We start from the raw sequence: 19,035 nt of genomic DNA on the forward strand, positions 1-19,035 counted from the left end.
TTCAAAAAAGTCATGCCCCGTTTTTGATGCCCACAAAGCACTTCGCAAAGGGGGCGGGTACGTCCCAACACTTTAGACGTGTAACCAGGAACTGGTATGTACAATGTACACGTGTACGTATTCGTCCTCTACAAGCTCGATCGTTGCATAACCTCTCCCTTTGCTTGAAAATTCAGAAATAATAATTGATTTTATATTAATTACAATGTAAAACCTATATTATCTTGGTATATGAATACTCATTTAATGAAAAAGGGGAATAAAACAGTACAGTGAATAAATTAATGATTCAGCTTTTTTGCATGAAGCAATGAATACCGGCTTGAGATGTAGTCCACTAGTGACCAAAGGTCACACCTCATATCGGAGTTTGCGCACTTTCGAACATCCTTTACTAGACAAGATGGCGGCCACCTTGTTGTACCTTGGCAGTGTGTAATAATCACGAGACACAGTTTGTTTTACATGACTGCTCGGCCAAATAAATAACTGCCAGGTATTGCATGCTGTACGATAGATAACATGACATATGAATTTTAATTTTAACTTGTAATTTCAGACTGAGGTTTTATGCTTCCATTGTAAAACATTGCCGGAAATAGTTTATCATGTTTATTGTCTCGACCGTCGTGCACTGGCACTTGTCCTATCCATTTGTCCGTGCAGCATCCCGCAAAGGAAGGGGGGTAAATGGGGTGTCAGACAACTCGACCGTTGAGACAACTCTACTCAGGATAGCCCCCTAAATGTGGCCAATTTACTGGACTACCTCCGTAAATAAAGGCCACACTTGGGGCGATCGTGTAGTGTAGGGCCCCTGTTTTGACTTTTGTTTTGTTGAACAAATTAGATTAGAGTCAAAAATGTTTTTTTATTGCTAAAAAATTACCTTTACAATCAAAAGCAGACTTTTTTCAATTGCAATGACACCCATTTTGCAATTTTGAACAGCTACTTGTGGTAGAATTCACAATTTTCCTGCGAAGTTTGTGCCTTGCGATTCAGCACGCCGTGCGCACTCGCAGTACATCACGTAGTGATCGCCATCTTTATTTTTGGGTTGTGTGTTGTCGCCGCGCTGTCATTGTCATTTTACCCCCAAATTTCCCTCAAAAATCTAAACCATGCCCTCTATCTATAACATTCCCCATACCTGTTTATTGAGAATGTCGCCAACTAGTTTGGTCGGTGTAATCATTTTTAAGTGGATTCTGTTCCCAGCCCTACACTACACGATCGCCACACTTGAAATGTGTACCCGAAAATGTAGAACATTATTAAATTATCAAGTTTTTATTTTCACCAGACTTTGTACTTCAACACTTAGTCCCTAGAACTTAGAAGCACACTCACCCTCTTTTAAGCGATAGAAAATGAGTCCCTCCCTTTTTCAGACGTCTGCTTCCGTGTAATTTCCAGGTTCATCTGCACACGTTAGCGTATCTTAAATTCCAACACGAAATTACACGAATGGCACATTTCGAATTCAATTTTTGTATCTGCTAGTACCATGTTGAAGATTCCCTCCAGCCCTATATGACAACCCAATGAAAAATATAGGGCTGAGGTAACTTCAGCTATGTAGGGCCCATGTTAAGCATTTAGTTTCGATCAAATTAGAGTCGAGGGTGTCTTTTATTGCTCAATAATGACCTTTTCAACCTAAAGCAGACTTCTCTCAATTATAATGACACCTTTTTTGTAATTTTGGAAAGAATGTTGCAACCTGACGCTACTTCAGTGTTTTTGTGCAAAGTCTATGGAGAGTCAAGAATATTTTCTAAGTAATTCCTAACAAAATTGGAAATGTTTCTCAGTCCCAGATTTATGTCTTATCATCATTTTTGCAATGACCTTCATTAAGACGATATATGAAGAAAAAAACAGTGTCAGGTTGCAACATTCTTTCCGTTAATTTTAACAGTTTCTTAGGGTAGAAATGACAATTTTTCTAAGCGGTGTATGGTTGGTGCCTTGCCAGTCAGTGTGCTGTGCGCGTTCACGGTACATCGCGCGGTGATTGCCATCTTTATTTTCATGTTGCGTTTTGTCGTTGTCATCGTTAAGTTACCCCCAAATTTCCCTCAAAAATTGTGGGCCACTTGTTTGGTATCACATCAGTGCCAGGCCCATTGGTAATGATGTCACTGCTTCCGTATTCGAACGATTGGAACTTAACTTGTCAACGAGTGAACTGTGTAGCTCTTGGGTTTGAATGGGAATTTGTCTGTTACTCTGAACTGTAGGTTACCTAAGCACCACCATTTCTCTACTGCATCCTGAGGTGAGGTATTGGCATAGAGCTATATTAAATTACTAGAGCGCTAAGTCTTCATTCTTGCGCGCGGAGATGCTTTGAAGCCATCCTGGGCGCAGACATTTTGAATTCATGTGCGTGTTTGTACAACATAACGAAATTAGATGGATTGAATTTACAGTACACTGTACTGTAAATGCAACACGCAAGTATAGAACGTAACAACTTAAGCGCGTCACGACAGTTTAAAAAAAGAGTCACACTAATCATTTGCAGTGGAGACATGCATGCGCTGCACTGTTTGCGCAGAGTAAAACAAAACGCTCATTTGCTGATCGTGCGGTGCGGTTCAGTTGGGCATATCGGCCTTGATAATGTATGTTAAAACAGGCATTTTAGAGTTTGTGTTTCTCTGACTATTCTGTCCCTTTGAATTCACACCTTAAACTTACTGTGAAAAGTGCAAAATGAGCTCTTAATTCTGGTTAATTAATGTGATAACAGTTGAAATGTTTGTGATGTTTAATTGATGGGAAATAATAAGTTATTGCAAACGCAGTTGTCTGGTAGAAAGTCTGGTGGAGTTATTGCGCACATATCATGCAAAGTTTGCAAATTTAAATGTGCGTGTGTAAATATTAAAATTTGTGACTTCTCAACTTTCCAAAGTTGTCCTGCATACACCATTAAAGGACAGGAACAGTGAAAGAATGTAGAATCCGGATGCTGCTTCTTTCAATATAATTTAATTGTAATGCTCACCTGAAATCTGCTCACTCATATTTAACATTTGCGTGATGTCAAAATTGCGCTCAACAGAGCTCCAACCATCTGGATGCACATGCTCAAGGAAGGGAACATGTTTGATCTCATGACGTCACAACTTTCAAACAATGTCTTAAAAAAGGGTATCTTTTTGTAAGAAATTTGTAGGTACGATGTATGGGGCATAAATACAAGAACCATTTTAAATCTGACAAATCCAAATGTCACACTGTGCCGATATCTTTTTGGGTTCAGTTTTAAGATATTTTAGGATATTGAAAAATTAGAAACATCAAACTGTGGTGAGCCTTTTATGATTTCTTCTTTCAATCATGGAATTGTTAATGCCATACATATTTTAATAGAACTTCAAATCAAAGTGCACTGCAGTAACTTAGTTTGAAGGTTTTTGTTGTTGAGATTTTCTTGTATTGTTTATAATTCCAGAGGTTACATAATGGCGTCGGTAGTAATGAGGGAGAACAAAGACACAGCAAGTTACTACACAACAAAACACTCGTGGAGAGGAAAGTAAGTTTGGATTTATGGCTCAAAAGCTGAACTATATTTTCACACTTCCGAGTGTTCGCTGATGTACTTGAAATGAGACCAGCTTGCTCCAGACGAGAGGTTGCTTAATTACATAGACTGCTTCAGTCAATTCAGTTGGACTGATTTCCTGTTCCTAAATACTTGACTCTGACTTCGAGTGTAGGGACTGGTACTGCCCCATGGAATTAACATAATAATAGGAAAAAGTAATAGTAATAATAATAATAATAATATTAATACCAGTGCTTATATAACGCAGTTCCAAAGTATTGATCAATGCACTTTACAAAAAGATTACAAAAAAATAACAAATGCAAACAATTACACTAAAAGGGATAAATAGCAAGATCAAGCAAACAGGTGTGTTTTGGGGAGATATTGGAATGCTTGTGGGCTAGCTAGGAGCCAGTCTGATGGTTGATTGGAGATCATTCCACAATCTAGAAGCACAGATAGAGAATGACCTCTCCGCAACCATACACGGGGATAGGGGTGTGCATTTACGGGTAGTACAGGAACACGGTACCCTTTTGAAAAAAATACAGGTACCCGGGTACCCGTCAAAGAAACCCAAGCCGAACATTCAAATCTGGGAAGTTGCTGTTCAGATTTTTCATAAAGGTCTGCATGATAATACTACCACATCGGTGCGGCAATACGGCTAGATAGGGTGTAAACAGTGAGCTATTTAGCTATGTGGTGAAAACTGCAACTCTCACAATCATCATAAAACGTGAAATTGGTTTTGATTTTCCCATGTAACCTGTTTTTTAATTTTTGAAATGTTCCCACTGACTTTCGAAACATTTCGTTTTCATTGACTGAGAAGTTTAATAATACTAAGTAATTTGTAAAGTTGGTTACGAGTACTTACGAGTTCCATTATCTGGAACCGGTTCCTGACATTAAAGGGAAAATACAACATTTGCATACATCAAAAAAATAAAACTACCAAATCATTTTGAAATTCCTTGCTGGACTGTAAGTGAATGAGAGTGTAAAGCATCCTGTAAAGTCATGGCACCTGGTATACTGTCATTTTCAAGAAAAGTGGTATTTTTGTATCAATTTCCAACGCTGGTCGGCCGACCAGCGTTGGAAAAAAACTGGCTTTTTTTCAAATACTGGCCCCAATTGACCATCGCACTTGTTTGCAATCGATTACACACCTATGAACGGGTACAAGCCAGCTAGACTGGTTCCCTGACCTTACAATTCCCCAATGTATGTAAACTGCTCTGTTTCTTCTTATATGGAGTCAGGGAACCAGACTACAGGAAAATGATTGTTTTTCTTGGTTTTTATAGCATTTTCGAACCCAAAACCTCAAAAAGTCAGTGTAACTATATTTGCTATATATTTCCAACCCCCCAATTCCATCCATTTCTGAAAATTACAGCAAAAGCAAATGATGTATATTCCCTTTAACGGTCGGGTACTCGGGTACTCGGGTACTCGGTTCTGATGCTTAGCCCTACACAGGGAGGAGTTCTGCCTGGTGTATGCTAATTACAATTAGCATATTGGCATTCCCACAATGCAACGAGTCTTGGGGATTCTCTCAGTCCCTTGCGTATGATACAGACACAGGGTAGGGAATGTTTGGTCATGCTTACCTCCTTGACTGCTGCATTGTTTCAGAGATTTTAATGCCTTGGGTGTGTGCAGAGGGAATCGTGTACATTTTATAGTGGTAGTACTAGCAGGCACACATAGCCCGTTTTCATATCTACATGTACTGTTTCTGGCTTGCGCTCACAATTAATTGGTCCATGCAGATTACTTCTTCACGTGGGGTTGTTGATGCCACGCAATCTGTAACTGCATTTACCTGGGTTTTTTTCTGTACCATGTGGCAACTGGATATTTGTTTATGTAAACATCATCTCCAAAAATAAAAATGTCTTTCCAAGCACGCGCAAATGTTGTCTAATCAAAAGCTTCATATGTGAGATAGCTACCAGTCCCTTTATTTTATGGGAGTGGAAACCAGTCTTTCAAGTCAGTCCGTAAATCAAATCTTGAGATTTTTAATTTCACTTAAAGAGCAACCCAAGGATGGTTGAGCTTTTCTGCTGAAAATAGGTTGCTATAACGTGCGCATTTACACAACTAAACTACTAGTGTTTTCCTAATGAAGTGCAAGGAATGGTATATTTCAAAGGTGTTTTATCCGAAGCTGCCGGGAGTTGTTCTATTAACCCTTACTCTCTGAGGGTAGTTTACTGCATGTCAGTTGGTTATGCCAATGCCCTCCAGCTGCAGTTTATTGGAGGATACTTTGATGTAGCAGTGAAGGCTCCAATTGGCAGGAGTTGGAGGCCCTGGAGGGTGCCTGATACTGACCAGCTGGGGGCACTTGATTGTTATCAGAGGACTCTCATTGTTCTCTGTGGCATGTATTGGAAGGCCTGTCCAGTTACCCTTGAAATGACATGGCAGATATTGGAGGGCCATGCAAAAAACATAGGAGATTTTCTTGAGGCACATATTGGCATGCGTTGGAGGGTCTAGTAGGGTAAGGGTTAATAGAGGTTGGAAGGTTTGTGCTAAAACCATGTAAATAATATATCTTTAGAGAGGTGTGGTTCAGAGAAAAACCAGTTGTTTTAACTTGACAACTGGTTCCTCTCAGAATTAAGAATGCATGCTTCAACAAAACTTTCAGTGTGACTGTTTAAAAAAAAAGTTTTTAACTGTTTTTTGTGTATGTGACTACAGTATTGCATGCACCTGTCTAGAACCAAAATACTCTTTGTCTGCCATGTCTTGTGTACATAACCTCAAAGTGATCTCATTGTCATTTAGATTCATCCCATGTGGGATCTGAGGATCAAAAACATCTTGGGATATAACTAAAAAGCACTGCACAATTACAGGACAGATATCATAAAGCCAACCGCTGCATTGTGGTAACCCTGTAGTAACTTATGTACAACGTAACCGTTCTGAAACAGGTTAATTCTTCATTCCAACTTTATTGTCTTTAACCGTTTTCAAACATGTTAAATCTTCTTTTTAACTTGATTGTCTTTTATTTGACCAAAGATACAAGCGTGTGTTCTCTGTCGGGGACAAAGGCATAACAACTTACAATCCCAACACACTGGAAGTAACAAACCAGGTAAGAACCAGCACTGTACTCTATCCAACACTTAGGAGGGGCCACACAGATCTATATAATTGATTTCATAACTGAGCCAATTGTAAATGTGAGAGCGACATTTTGATTTTATCAGAATCTTTCTCAAAAGAAGAAAATATAATAATAATTAATAATGATAATAATAATAAACAGTTCTTATACAGTATGTCCCCCAAAAAAGTCCGTCTGACCAGTTTTGAAATAACTACAAAACCTCGAGGTCAATTTTGAAAATGTTTGGTTAGCCTCAATCCCTATGAGTGTCATGTAATTGCAGTCACGCATCGCTACACAGTTGTCAATTGATCACAACATCATTTTTTGACACTGTGTTCCTTGCCTTATTCAATTTCATGACTCTCAGTTCTCAATATCTGGTGATGGACCTCAAGTTTCGATGATGGCCAATGACGCTCTAGGCACCTGAGACTTTACTCAGTTCATTGTTATACCAAAGGTGCATTTGGGCGACATGTTATCAAACGTGATAGAAGGGGGGCATGTTTTTCCAGGAGGTTGCTGAGAACAGCCTCATAATGTGTGATCAAATGATCTAATACTGAACGAACCTAGTGCTAAAAAAGAATGAAACATTGACCATCACTCCAAACAAGGGCCCCCCCCCCCCAAAAAAAAACCCCAACAAAAGATTGTACATGCCCACCCAGCCTATTTTTCATTGATAAAGAAAACCTGACTCTCTTTGTTCAGCTTAACATAGTAGAAAAAAATGCAAGAAAGATTTGCTTACAACACACACATTACATGTACATGGAAAGGAAATGACAGACAAATGATACAAATTGTCAAATGACACTACTTGTACCAAAAAATCGAAAGAATGCATGACTAGTTTGACTTTCTTTTTCTGCAGTGGGCGTATGCAGATTTCTTTGGTATCGCTCCCAACTCCAAATCTCAAACCATCAATGAGTTTGTCATCAACATCAGAAAAGGGAAGAAGACGGAATCCATGAGGTTTTCCACGGATCACCGACCTGACGTTCTCACAGAAGCATTAGTAAGTTATAACTCTTGTTCCATTCAGCTCATATGCACTGAAATTTGCGGAGCACCGAAAAGGTTAGGCTTAGAATAAAAACAAGAGACAAACAAATGAATGAATGATCAAAACGATTGACAAAAATTATAAGCTAAAATGTCATGTGATGTATATTTGTTATAATTGGATTTCAGGTGATTTTTTCCTGCTGCATGAAATTGGAAGCCGGTTATGTCTAACAGGGCTTGCAGTAACGGACCCTATCCAAATGAAATAACGCTTTGAAATCTCTCCTTTTCACTCTTTATAACAATGTTTTTTTTTCTTGGTTTTTTTTTAATATAACATTGACTAGATTGGTTGTCTTCTGTTCTTATCTGTGTTAAATGTAAAAAGAAAAATGCAAAAGGAGGTCTTGTCATGCTGAAATTTCATTGCCACACAAAATGAAGTATATGTAGTTGTAATTTGTGATCAAGTTCTGTGCACATGTGAGAACTGGTTTTCTTTTTTCTCTTATCTCAGAAATTCCGGAAGGATTTCGCGGGTGGGAATAAGTACGATGAGCCGGTAAGTGTTACCAAAAGAGTTTTCTATTTTCAATTATTTGTTTTGTTTTTTATGAGAAGTATGTTTGAAAATCATTTGTTCTTTGTAATGCATAACATTACAAAGATAGAAAAGCGAAAAAAATAAGACACATCTGTGTTAAAGTACACTTGAGAAGTCTTGCGTCTGTCTTTACTTTTTATTGTCTGTATGGGCATTGTTAAATATTATACAAATACTGAGTGGCTCAGCGTGGAATGGGAGGAATATTATCGCAAGGTAAAATCTGGACTTTTCCATTTCACGAGAAGAAGCCGAGTGAACTGGAAAAGTCCAGATTTTACCGAGCGACAATATTTCTCCCATTTCACAATTTATAGCCACTCAATATTTGTTTTATATAACTGACATATAGATCCTTGTCATTTGATATATTTGAACTTTTATTTCAATACAAAACTGGAGGAAAATGTATTTCTCTTTTCCAAACCACCTTCACGAAAATGTTTGAACCCAACGCTGTAGCGCTGGCTCTTTGGAACAATACGCGCTAAGCGCAACGCTGAACGCGCACACCAGCATGCATTTGCACACAAATACCGCGTCATGGAACAAGAATGATCCTAACTGTTCAATAGTATTTCCCATTCCCCATGGGCGGATAGTACTTTTTGAGCCGCGGTGTGAATGGGAGCATTAAGGAATGTCACGTGATGTGAGTTCCACCAATCAAATGACAAGGATCTGTATGTCGGTTATATAACATTGAGTAGTTACTCTTTGCCATAAAAGTACTGATGTTATTTGATATTGCTGTATCTCATTTAGAACAATCAAAGATGACAGATATTGACTACATCATAACTATGGGACAAAGCTACTTTGTCATGATAGCACAGATTTCAGTGGTTACAATGTAGAAGAGTCATGAGATTGAGCCCTGATGTGAAGACATGAGATCATTGATAACCTAGAGTTATGAGATTGAGCCCTGATGTGAAGACATGAGATCATTGATAACCTAGAGTTATGAGATTGAGCCCTGATGTGAAGACATGAGATCATTGATAACCTAGAGTTATGAGATTGAGCCCTGATGTGAAGACATGAGATCATTGATAACCTAGAGTTATGAGATTGAGCCCTGATGTGAAGACATGAGATCATTGATAACCTAGAGTTATGAGATTGAGCCCTGATGTGAAGACATGAGATCATTGATAACCTAGAGTTATGAGATTGAGCCCTGATGTGAAGACATGAGATCATTGATAACCTAGAGTTATGAGATTGAGCCCTGATGTGAAGACATGAGATCATTGATAACCTAGAGTCATGAGATTGAGCCCTGATGTGAAGACATGAGATCATTGATAACCTAGAGTTATGAGATTGAGCCCTGATGTGAAGACATGAGATCATTGATAACCTAGAGTCATGAGATTGAGCCCTGATGTGAAGACATGAGATCATTGATAACCTAGAGTTATGAGATTGAGCCCTGATGTGAAGACATGAGATCATTGATAACCTAGAGTTATGAGATTGAGCCCTGATGTGAAGACATGAGATCATTGATAACCTAGAGTTATGAGATTGAGCCCTGATGTGAAGACATGAGATCATTGATAACCTAGAGTTATGAGATTGAGCCCTGATGTGAAGACATGAGATCATTGATAACCTAGAGTTATGAGATTGAGCCCTGATGTGAAGACATGAGATCATTGATAACCTAGAGTTATGAGATTGAGCCCTGATGTGAAGACATGAGATCATTGATAACCTAGAGTCATGAGATTGAGCCCTGATGTGAAGACATGAGATCATTGATAACCTTATTGTCTCTTTGCAGCGATTCAATGCATACAAGCAGCACTGGTCAGATTCACGCAGGCAGGTCATACTGGAAATCAACGCCTGCGGAATAGATCAGATCAACCCTTCCAACAACAAAGTCTTGTGTTCCTACTACTACAGAGACATTGATGCATTTACAGAGGTACGAAACGCTGTTCATATTATCCAGCAAACAAGTCTATCAAAAAGGACTGTACAGTTTTTGCATGACACCCAACTCTTTTGATTATTATTATTTATTTTTTTTAAACCAAGTCGATTTGTGTCCAATCTTTATGAGCTGTACAACGCTACCCTCCCTCCAAACTTCAAACAGAACATTTTTTTTTTCATTCAGTAGGCTTCATTCTTGTGAACGTTGTTTTTTGTTTCATTCAGTAAGGTGCACTGAATAGTTCTAAGGAGTAAGGAATGAAGAGCTGATTGAATTTTGTTGTAACTTCATGCACCCATGATGGAAATTATAAAGCAGAAAAAGTAGTAGTTTATAAAATAAGAAGTAATACAAATGCATAATACTTGCCACCTTTGCCATGTGTGCAGCCTTACCATGGGTCAACTAACTGCATTCAACTCCTGCATTTAAAAGTAATGCGCCTATCAAATGTTACTGAGGTCACCTCAAGCTCCACCCTGAAGGATATTTTTCAGAGTTTTAAGGGGATCGAAGTGTTATCTGCAAAATCAGCCGACATTTGAAGAAGAAAAAAGTATGGGCAAAAACATCTTGTGTCGCCGCACCACTTTCGGTGCAAACTCCATACCAAAAACCAGAGACTTTGTTTTGGGCTTAAAAAATTATTTTTGTCATAGCATTTGAATGTTTTGTTTGTGATGGACACTGGTTTTCTGATCTTGCATTGTCTTTTCATCTTGAAATTGTTGTTATAGGTTACTGGTTACCCAGGAGGCTTTGCTGTGATTCATGGGGGCTTCGGCAGACTAGTAAGTTGTATTAAAAAGATGCTTCATTTTCTCTCAGACAAATACACATATCACTGCATTGGTATTTTAAGATAGAGTCCCTTTATTGACCCATAAACATACTTCCCTTTACTTTATTACTAGTTTTTGTTTGTTTATTTTGTGCAGCATATATTCGCTTGTGATCGGAGAGATGAGCTTTTAAAGAAAGCCATGGAGTACGCTAGTACCTATGTGGGTGTGACAATCAGAAAGAGGAAAGAAACCATGACCTTGGACCAGAGCATCATCAACAAGATGGGCAAGTACAGGTAAGGACTGCCTGCTTGTGGTTTTTTGTGGCCTTTGATGAACATGACTACTACCTCGGCAGTCAAAATGCATTACTTTCACCAAAGAAGAAATTTACTGTTAAGGGTCATTCCGTGTCACTTCACTCCAAAAATTGAAATTTTAAACCCCATGCCCTTCAAATTGCTTCATGTTTAGTGTATGGGTTAATTTAGGCTGAAAAAGCTTAAATTTTTAGCACCATCGGACTAACGTTTTTTTTCGCTACCGCGTGTCATATTTTTGCAATTTTGGCCAAAAAACGGCATGGTGACCAAGTTTCAGTGACCGTATCTACATAACCTGAGGGCAAAATTTGTTAATCTTTGTTTCGTTGGAAAGGTAACATAATAAGGAATACAAATTTGTTCATGTCAGAGCAGTTTGAAGTGTGATGACCTTTTTTCCCTTGATTTTGACCTTGAATTGACCTTGCAGATCATGTGACCTTGTATGAACAAATATAAACAAATTTGCAGGGGGTGGGGTTTAACCCATCGGGTGATTTGACACAGAATGACCCGTTATCAAAGGACAAGAGAGCACTATTTCTATGTGTTCCCATATTTTGCCGGGATTGATTTGGGTTATCTTGGTTATCTTGCACATTGTAGTAATGATGAGAGCCTGACATCATTAGCTGAGTTCAACGTTCAGAAGTGGTCCAGTCGCCATGAAGAGCCAGCCAAGAGGGTGTTGTGCCTAACAGAGACATGTATCGTGGAGCGAGACCCTGCTAGCTATAGTGTGGTTACAGTCAAACCACTCTGCAACGTAAGTACATGTACACTGGCCAAACAGTTTGATTGAGGACAGTGTCTGGAATTCCAATTCTAAATGAGGGAATTTCTTGTTATTTTCAAAATTTTTGGGACAGCTTTTTTGCTTTGTGAAATAAATCTATATTGAACCGAAACCCTACAGGAAGTACAGTTACGTTATCTGATGAAATTATTATAAGGCGGATTTTGCATTTTTCTTTGGCCTTTAAATCTGATAGTTGAAAGAAATTGAAAATAATGAATCCTACAAAATGCATTAACTAAAAAGTGATGTAGTTATGCGTCTTACTCTTGGACAGGTATTTGCCATTGTGCGGAGCATGGAGAATCCCCAGGAATTCCATCTAGAATCAGTGAAAGGCACAGTGACCAAGTACACATCCACTGACAGGTAAAAATGTATGCATACTGCACAGACCAAGTGCAGCACTCAACTTGGGCCAAGTCTATCTAATCTGAGGCATTATGCTGTGTTATATAATTGACATGAAAATATCTGGGTTGTTTTCGTCCACGGAATCCCTGGTTACTGCAAGCAGTGCTCAAGGATGATTGTTTCAGCCCAATTGCTATCTGTAGAGTCCAGATGTACTTCTGTAAACCCTGATACTAAGGTAGTTGGCAACCAAACCCTCTCAAGTTGTTTTTTGTGTTATTCCATTTTGGGAAATCAGTACAGGAATACAGAAATAATTTTCTAAAAGTCAATAAAATTGCTGTTGAGTTCAATTGGGTTTCTGTGTATGGATATGTCAGCTATTTATGACAATATGACTGACTACCACTGTCACTGAGACTGTACCAGAAATAAAAATTGTTCAATATTACACTTAATGTGTGGCAGAACAAAAATTTACTTTGGTAACATGAAAATTACCTTAATTAAACTAAAAGATGTCTCCACCCAATAAAGATTGTTCTTTAAATACTTGTCCAAGTATCTGCATTGAGATGGCGTTGCTTGCTTGAAGTTTACAGAGTTGCCTATTTGTTGCTAAATTGATTAACCTTTACATTTGCTATCCTTGCAGGGAACATCCCTTAATCCTCTAAAATTCAACACTCCGCATTAACTCAAAGGCAGTTCTTAACACAAACATTTTGAAATATATGAAACAACATCAAGTGAGCTCTTTAGGCCTATATCCAAATTGATCACCCCAGTACATCACCATCAACCAATCTGTTTATTGTGAAATTGAATGAATGATTCATTTTGTTTAAACCATTTGTTTTGTTTGTTTATCAGGGATAATCTGATAGCCAGTGTGCTAGATGGTGTCCGTGCCAGTGGTAATCGAGACGTCTGTGTCAAGCTAGTCATGACTAATCGTGGGCAGAGGCAGGACCCTTTGTTTGTTCCTGTAGAGGAGGAGGTTGAAGCTCATTGCTTACGCTTCCTGGCTCAACCTCCAAGTAAGTCGTGAAACCAAGGATTTCACTGTGCCCCCAATTTACCAACTTTAGTTAGTCCGCATTTTGTTTGCAATCTGTTACACATCCATGAATAGGTGCCAGCTGGCCAGTCTGGTTCCCTGACCTGACAATTCTCTGACGTCTATAAATTGCTCTGTTTCGTCTGAAGTAGGGTCAGGGAACCAGACTACTAGAACAGCATTTTTTCTTGATTTGTCCAGCATCTATGAACACAAAACTTCAAACAAGTCAAAGTAACATTATTTGTTATAAAATACTTACCCCCATATCCATCCATTTCTGAAAATTACATCAAAAACAAATGTATATTGCCTTTAAAAAAACACATACCTTAGTTTTAATATTGAATTGTTTAATAATAAAAATAATCTTGAGAAAAATTGGATTAAGCACCATGAGTTAACCTGTGATTGATTGACAATGAACACGATGAACCTTGCAGATGAGTTCAACATTGGTAATCATCAGAGTTCTTGATGGAAGCTGCTTCTTTTTGGTTATCATGGTATTCAGGGTTAACTACATGCATTTTTCAATAACTTGCACAAAATGTTTTATGTCAATTTGTTCTGTCCCTGCTTGAAACTTTTTGTGTGTCCTCAAATTAATATCTGTTTGAATCCCTAGACAATGACTTCAACTTGGCTGTAATGAGGTTCAACAACAATGTGTCATATAGTGGCCTACTCCATGCCGTTACACAAGATGTAAGTAGCAATCTTGGCAAGAATCTAGGGCTGTCCCGAAATACCGAATATTGGAATATTTGAATAATTGATCATCATCCGAATATTTGAATAACTTTCTGCCGGTTCAAATATTCATAAAAACAATGATAGTTAACGGTATAGAAAAATGCACTGCGGAACTTATCTATGTCCCTTGCAAACATAGAATCACTTTCTCCACCTCCCTTTCGGATGTTTCCACTCTGAACAAATAAAATTTTAAAATAAGTAACCTAAACCTCGCCAATGTCTCCCCAAAGTGAATTCCATACCGAGTCTGTCGGTGTTTGCGGTATTGTGGCAACATCACTCGATATTGTTTGGTTAAAAAAAACCTGCACTACCAGATGCCACATTTTGTCAATGGCAGCTTTTTTGTCATCAGCGGTTCATTGTTCCCATCCCTTGAGCGGATGAAATCCATTGACAGTTATAAAACAATGACTGCAAAGCACTCAAGTGGCCCATAATATCAATGGCTGCATGCAAGCATACATGCAAACTTTAACCAGCGTACTTGCGTGCAACTTTTGACCGGCGCAGCACACAGCTGCAGCTGGCGTGTGCGGAACTTGATCAGCGAGTTTCGAATACTTGAATATTCGGTCAAACACAGTTTCGAATAATTGAATACTTAATTGTTCAAAAAGGAAATTGTTTTCCCTTTTCCCCCCCTCCCCTTTTTTTTGAGGGGAGGGGGTGGTGTCTCTTGAAAAATTGGTCATGGTCTGTGCTCGGTACCATTTGACTTGCTATGTCACATAGCGTAATGCTAGGGGCAGCTATGTCCTTGTGGTTGAAACTTTGATTTTTGTTGTTTCCAGAGTTTCTTTGCAGAGAACAAAGAGAAGTTGATCAGGGGAGCAATCACAGCCATCCTGGCCAGAGATGGTAAAATCTAAGGGTCTTTTCTCATTTTGTAGTCTATGTAGTCTTCACCAAATGTAAAGAATTTATTCAGATGCCTAGTGGTAAAGCTTTGGTTTCAGCATTTCAGTGCCCACACATTCCATTTCTAGTTTCATTTTTAAAATTTTAATAAGGAAATAAATATGTGCTTGGCCGGTTTAAAACAAGCACGTTTAAAAGCGGTTTGAGACTGGACACTGATAATGGCCTGAGCGCACTTGTTTAATACGTGCCAAGCACATATGTATTCCTGTTCATAAATGCCTTTCGCTCAAAAAGTCAAAATAAGTCAAAATTATAAATTTCCACTAATTTTGTTCAACAATTTCACTTCATGTTGTGTGAAACACCCTCTACCGGTAGCTATGTTTATGGTATGTGCCTCACGCGGGTAGTACTAAAAATCTCCTTATATGGAGATTGGTATGCGCATGACGTGTGGCGCGTACTGCCCGATGTGGCGCAGAATGCAGCGGTGCTGGTGTAGTGTGAATTTAGGACTATGAAATACGAACTCATTGGTAGTATTGCGTATGCCTAAGTAAAGACTGTGAATGTTCAACCAATACAAGGGTAAAAGGGACCAGATTTCATTCATGTGACACTGGAAAAAAATGTTTAAACCAATTGGTGTTTTATCAACCATTTAAACCACCCATGTGACAGGCTCTTGACCAGTAGGAATGGGTAAACTGTCTCAGGTATTTATGAATTAAAATTAAATCAATATGTAATTACCTTGTAACTTACACAAATTCATTTGTTCTTCAGGAATTCTGTTATCAATTCTTTTAATTGCACAGATGACCCAGTAGCAATGCCTGCGAAGGAGTTAGAAGGCATTTTCCAAGCGTTACGGAGATTAGTGGCCTCTAAGGCTGGCTTCATGGCCTTCACCTCATTACCAAAGTGAGTTGTCCAAAATACGCATGACTACATGTACTAGATTGTGTTGTAATTTTTGCCTTTTTTGGTCTCGTTCAATGTTAATCCATTCACCTTGAAACCTGAGATCGCTGGCTCGTGTAATGAACGTGTTGGGTGTAGATTCAGCAGCTTTTATGGAAATTGCTATGGTACTGGGAGGTTGAAAACAATTGTTAGCAATGAAGCCTGCTGCACACCTTTCTGATTTTACCGGTTCACCGGATCATCGGACCATTGGACGGGGGTGTGCCCTGAAAAATCTGACCTATCTGACTGTACACCAGGTGACTGGATGATATCCAACACGTGATTTCACCGGATGCGATGTCACTGGAAAGGTGTGCGGGCAACACTCCGATTTCACTGAACGCAATATTTATGTTAACCAATCAGATTCACGAAGGAAGTCACATGATTCCGAATTGACGGCTGCCATTTTGTCATCATGTGACTGATCATCATGTAACCGATTAAAGAATGGAATCATGTGTGCGGGTTAAAATTGTGGTCTTCGCAACGGTCAAAACAACTGTACCGGTGATCCATTGAACCAGTGAACAGGGTGAACCGGTGAATCGGTAAAATCGGAAAGGTGTGCAGCGGGCTTTACATGAATAAGGAGCTTTTTTTCCAATGAAGGCTGTATAGTGTGGAGGTAACACTTGAATACTTGAATAGTCATTGAGGTTTTTGTTATAACTTCAGAATACAACTTATTATTTATTTAAGGCAATTTTTTCAACAAATTTGAATTTGATAATCCTTGATTACAATAATTGAGTTCACACATAACCTTGTTTTGCAATACATAAACTTTTAGCCCAAATAGATAATCACGAAACACTGTAGGAACAATTTTTATTGTTTGTTTTCTTTTGCAAGGTTCCGTGAGCGAGTTGGGTTAAAGATCATCAAAATCTTGAAGAGACAAGATGATTTTGTGATCCATGCAGCCATTGATATGCTGTGTGCCTTGATGCAGGTAGGATAGCGCTGTAGATACATAGAACATCTCACTAGTTTCTGTTCTAATCAAGCTATCTTGCGTGTACCATAACATGTCTTGTGATTGACACGTTAGTGCATTGCTTCCTTGATGCCGCTGCATATTGCAAATGCCTCGAGATGTCACTTATAATGAGCATTAAACACATGACTGCACCCTACTATAAACCACAGACTAAAACAATACCAAATGAAATTTAGGTCCTTAGTTCAAACCATTGTAACCTGTTGTCAGTACCATTATAGATGTAGGTTCAAAGAGACAAATATGTCTTTCGACCTTGAGTCAACAGGCTTTTTCAGTACAGTAGACTGTACCTTGATCCTGATATCCCTCCCCAAGTCTACAAATTTGGTCAGAAATGTAGGTAAATACTAAAATGTCAGTGTTGAATTTAACGTTCATGTGCTTTTACATGAAGTAGCTGAGATATAAATGGAACATATTGGTGGTTATATTTCGTTGAAGCCCATGCATGATGATTACGACCTGAGACAGGAACAGCTCAACAAGTCGTCTCTTCTCTCCTCCAAGAAGTTCCTATCCAGTCTACTGGAACTCTTCAACTTACATGTGGTAGGTTATGAAAGGAGTCTGTCAAAATACTGCATGGTTCCACAGACAATCTGGCTATCCTTGACATTTTGTTGGCATGGTGCAAAACCTTGAGTAGGTTTGCAAATTTTATATCAGGTATTGCGGGTATTATAGGTATTGCACTTCGTCAAGCTATTTTTTATATACCCACTTATCCTGCTTACTAGTACAGACGTCTTCTCTCTCGATCATGCACTGAGCTTGCCATGGTCCGCTGGCCGGTTCAAGTCTGATGTAGCAGCGGGTAACACAGCAAATATTTGTATAAGATGGAATTTGCGTCGGAGAGATGAAAAACATAGGTTTACAAAGTTTTCTTAAACTTGTGAGCACCTTTTCAGTAAGTCATTTTGATTGCAAAACAGATGTTTCTTGTGATATGGTGTATGACTTTTGTAACCCCTCGGGGAGGGAGGAACAGTAGCACCAAGTTTTTGGGCCTTGGTGCCATTTACCGCCTGTGGCTATTTCAAAACTCAATGGAAAATATCAAAAAGACAATTGGAAAGCAGCAGTGGATCTAGTCATTTTCTGTAGTCTGCCTGCATGTTGAGCAATCAGAATGCACCACTTTATTAGTGTCTTATTATTCCTTTGAATACAATGACAAAATTCCAGCTGATCCTATGTTATATCAGATCATGTTTGTCTTAATTGCCCGTTGTCTGTCTTATTTCAGAACCGTGGGACTGGTGCATTGGTCATCACTTCCCTGCTGGACTTCCTGACCTTTGCCCTGTGTGCTCCCTACAGTGAGACCACAGACGGTACCCTCTTTGACTCCTTGCTTGAGCTGGTGGCTGAACAAGGAAGAGTGCTCTTTAGGTTATTTCAGGTATTCAACCTCATTTTGCATATTCATAACATAGTTACTATTTAAGTGGATGAATATACATGTAGACAATTCCATGAGAATGTGGACATGGCTGAAAAATTAAAAAAAGTATGAAGTCTTCAAAACTGCAAGCATCACAACCTCAAATGTGGTATCAAAGTCTGTCAAAATCCATCATTCACTCTACTTCAGGTAATGCTTCAGGACCAAATCCATTGAAATTTACCACTGGTGCTGGTGGATTTTGATGGACTTGGTACACATGGCTTGTTTGCCCAAATCCCCCCGAATGGGGGGGGGGGGGTGGATTTTGATGGAGTTGGGAAGGTTAGGGTTAAGGCAGAAGAGGCTTATTGTGTCGCCTAAACAAAGTTTTGGGAGACTCTAACCAGTCCTAAATTCTGTATGACCGTAGATCCGTAGACCCAT

At 38.9% G+C, this 19,035-nt stretch overlaps 1 protein-coding gene across 3 annotated transcripts in view; it reads left to right on the forward strand.

The window, feature by feature from the left end:
- Window positions 1-374: 374 nt before the first annotated feature.
- LOC119722640 (dnaJ homolog subfamily C member 13-like) overlaps window positions 375-19,035 on the forward strand; it is a 65,067-nt gene continuing 46,406 nt past the window's right edge. For all 3 annotated transcript variants that reach the window (XM_038192859.1, XM_038192860.1, XM_038192862.1), the window contains exons 1-17: window positions 375-496; window positions 3,470-3,553; window positions 6,623-6,698; window positions 7,594-7,740; window positions 8,248-8,292; window positions 10,127-10,273; window positions 11,023-11,076; window positions 11,224-11,366; window positions 12,000-12,159; window positions 12,467-12,558; window positions 13,417-13,583; window positions 14,232-14,311; window positions 15,157-15,223; window positions 16,045-16,150; window positions 17,051-17,150; window positions 17,643-17,750; window positions 18,451-18,606. In XM_038192859.1, coding sequence (XP_038048787.1) covers window positions 3,480-3,553; window positions 6,623-6,698; window positions 7,594-7,740; window positions 8,248-8,292; window positions 10,127-10,273; window positions 11,023-11,076; window positions 11,224-11,366; window positions 12,000-12,159; window positions 12,467-12,558; window positions 13,417-13,583; window positions 14,232-14,311; window positions 15,157-15,223; window positions 16,045-16,150; window positions 17,051-17,150; window positions 17,643-17,750; window positions 18,451-18,606 — 1,722 coding nt within the window. In that variant the 5' untranslated portion in view covers window positions 375-496; window positions 3,470-3,479. The remainder of the gene's footprint in view (window positions 497-3,469; window positions 3,554-6,622; window positions 6,699-7,593; window positions 7,741-8,247; window positions 8,293-10,126; window positions 10,274-11,022; window positions 11,077-11,223; window positions 11,367-11,999; window positions 12,160-12,466; window positions 12,559-13,416; window positions 13,584-14,231; window positions 14,312-15,156; window positions 15,224-16,044; window positions 16,151-17,050; window positions 17,151-17,642; window positions 17,751-18,450; window positions 18,607-19,035) is intronic.

The sequence above is a fragment of the Patiria miniata genome, unplaced genomic scaffold (assembly GCF_015706575.1).
Source record: "Patiria miniata isolate m_02_andy unplaced genomic scaffold, ASM1570657v1 HiC_scaffold_16, whole genome shotgun sequence".
NCBI classification, from domain to species: domain Eukaryota; kingdom Metazoa; phylum Echinodermata; class Asteroidea; order Valvatida; family Asterinidae; genus Patiria; species Patiria miniata.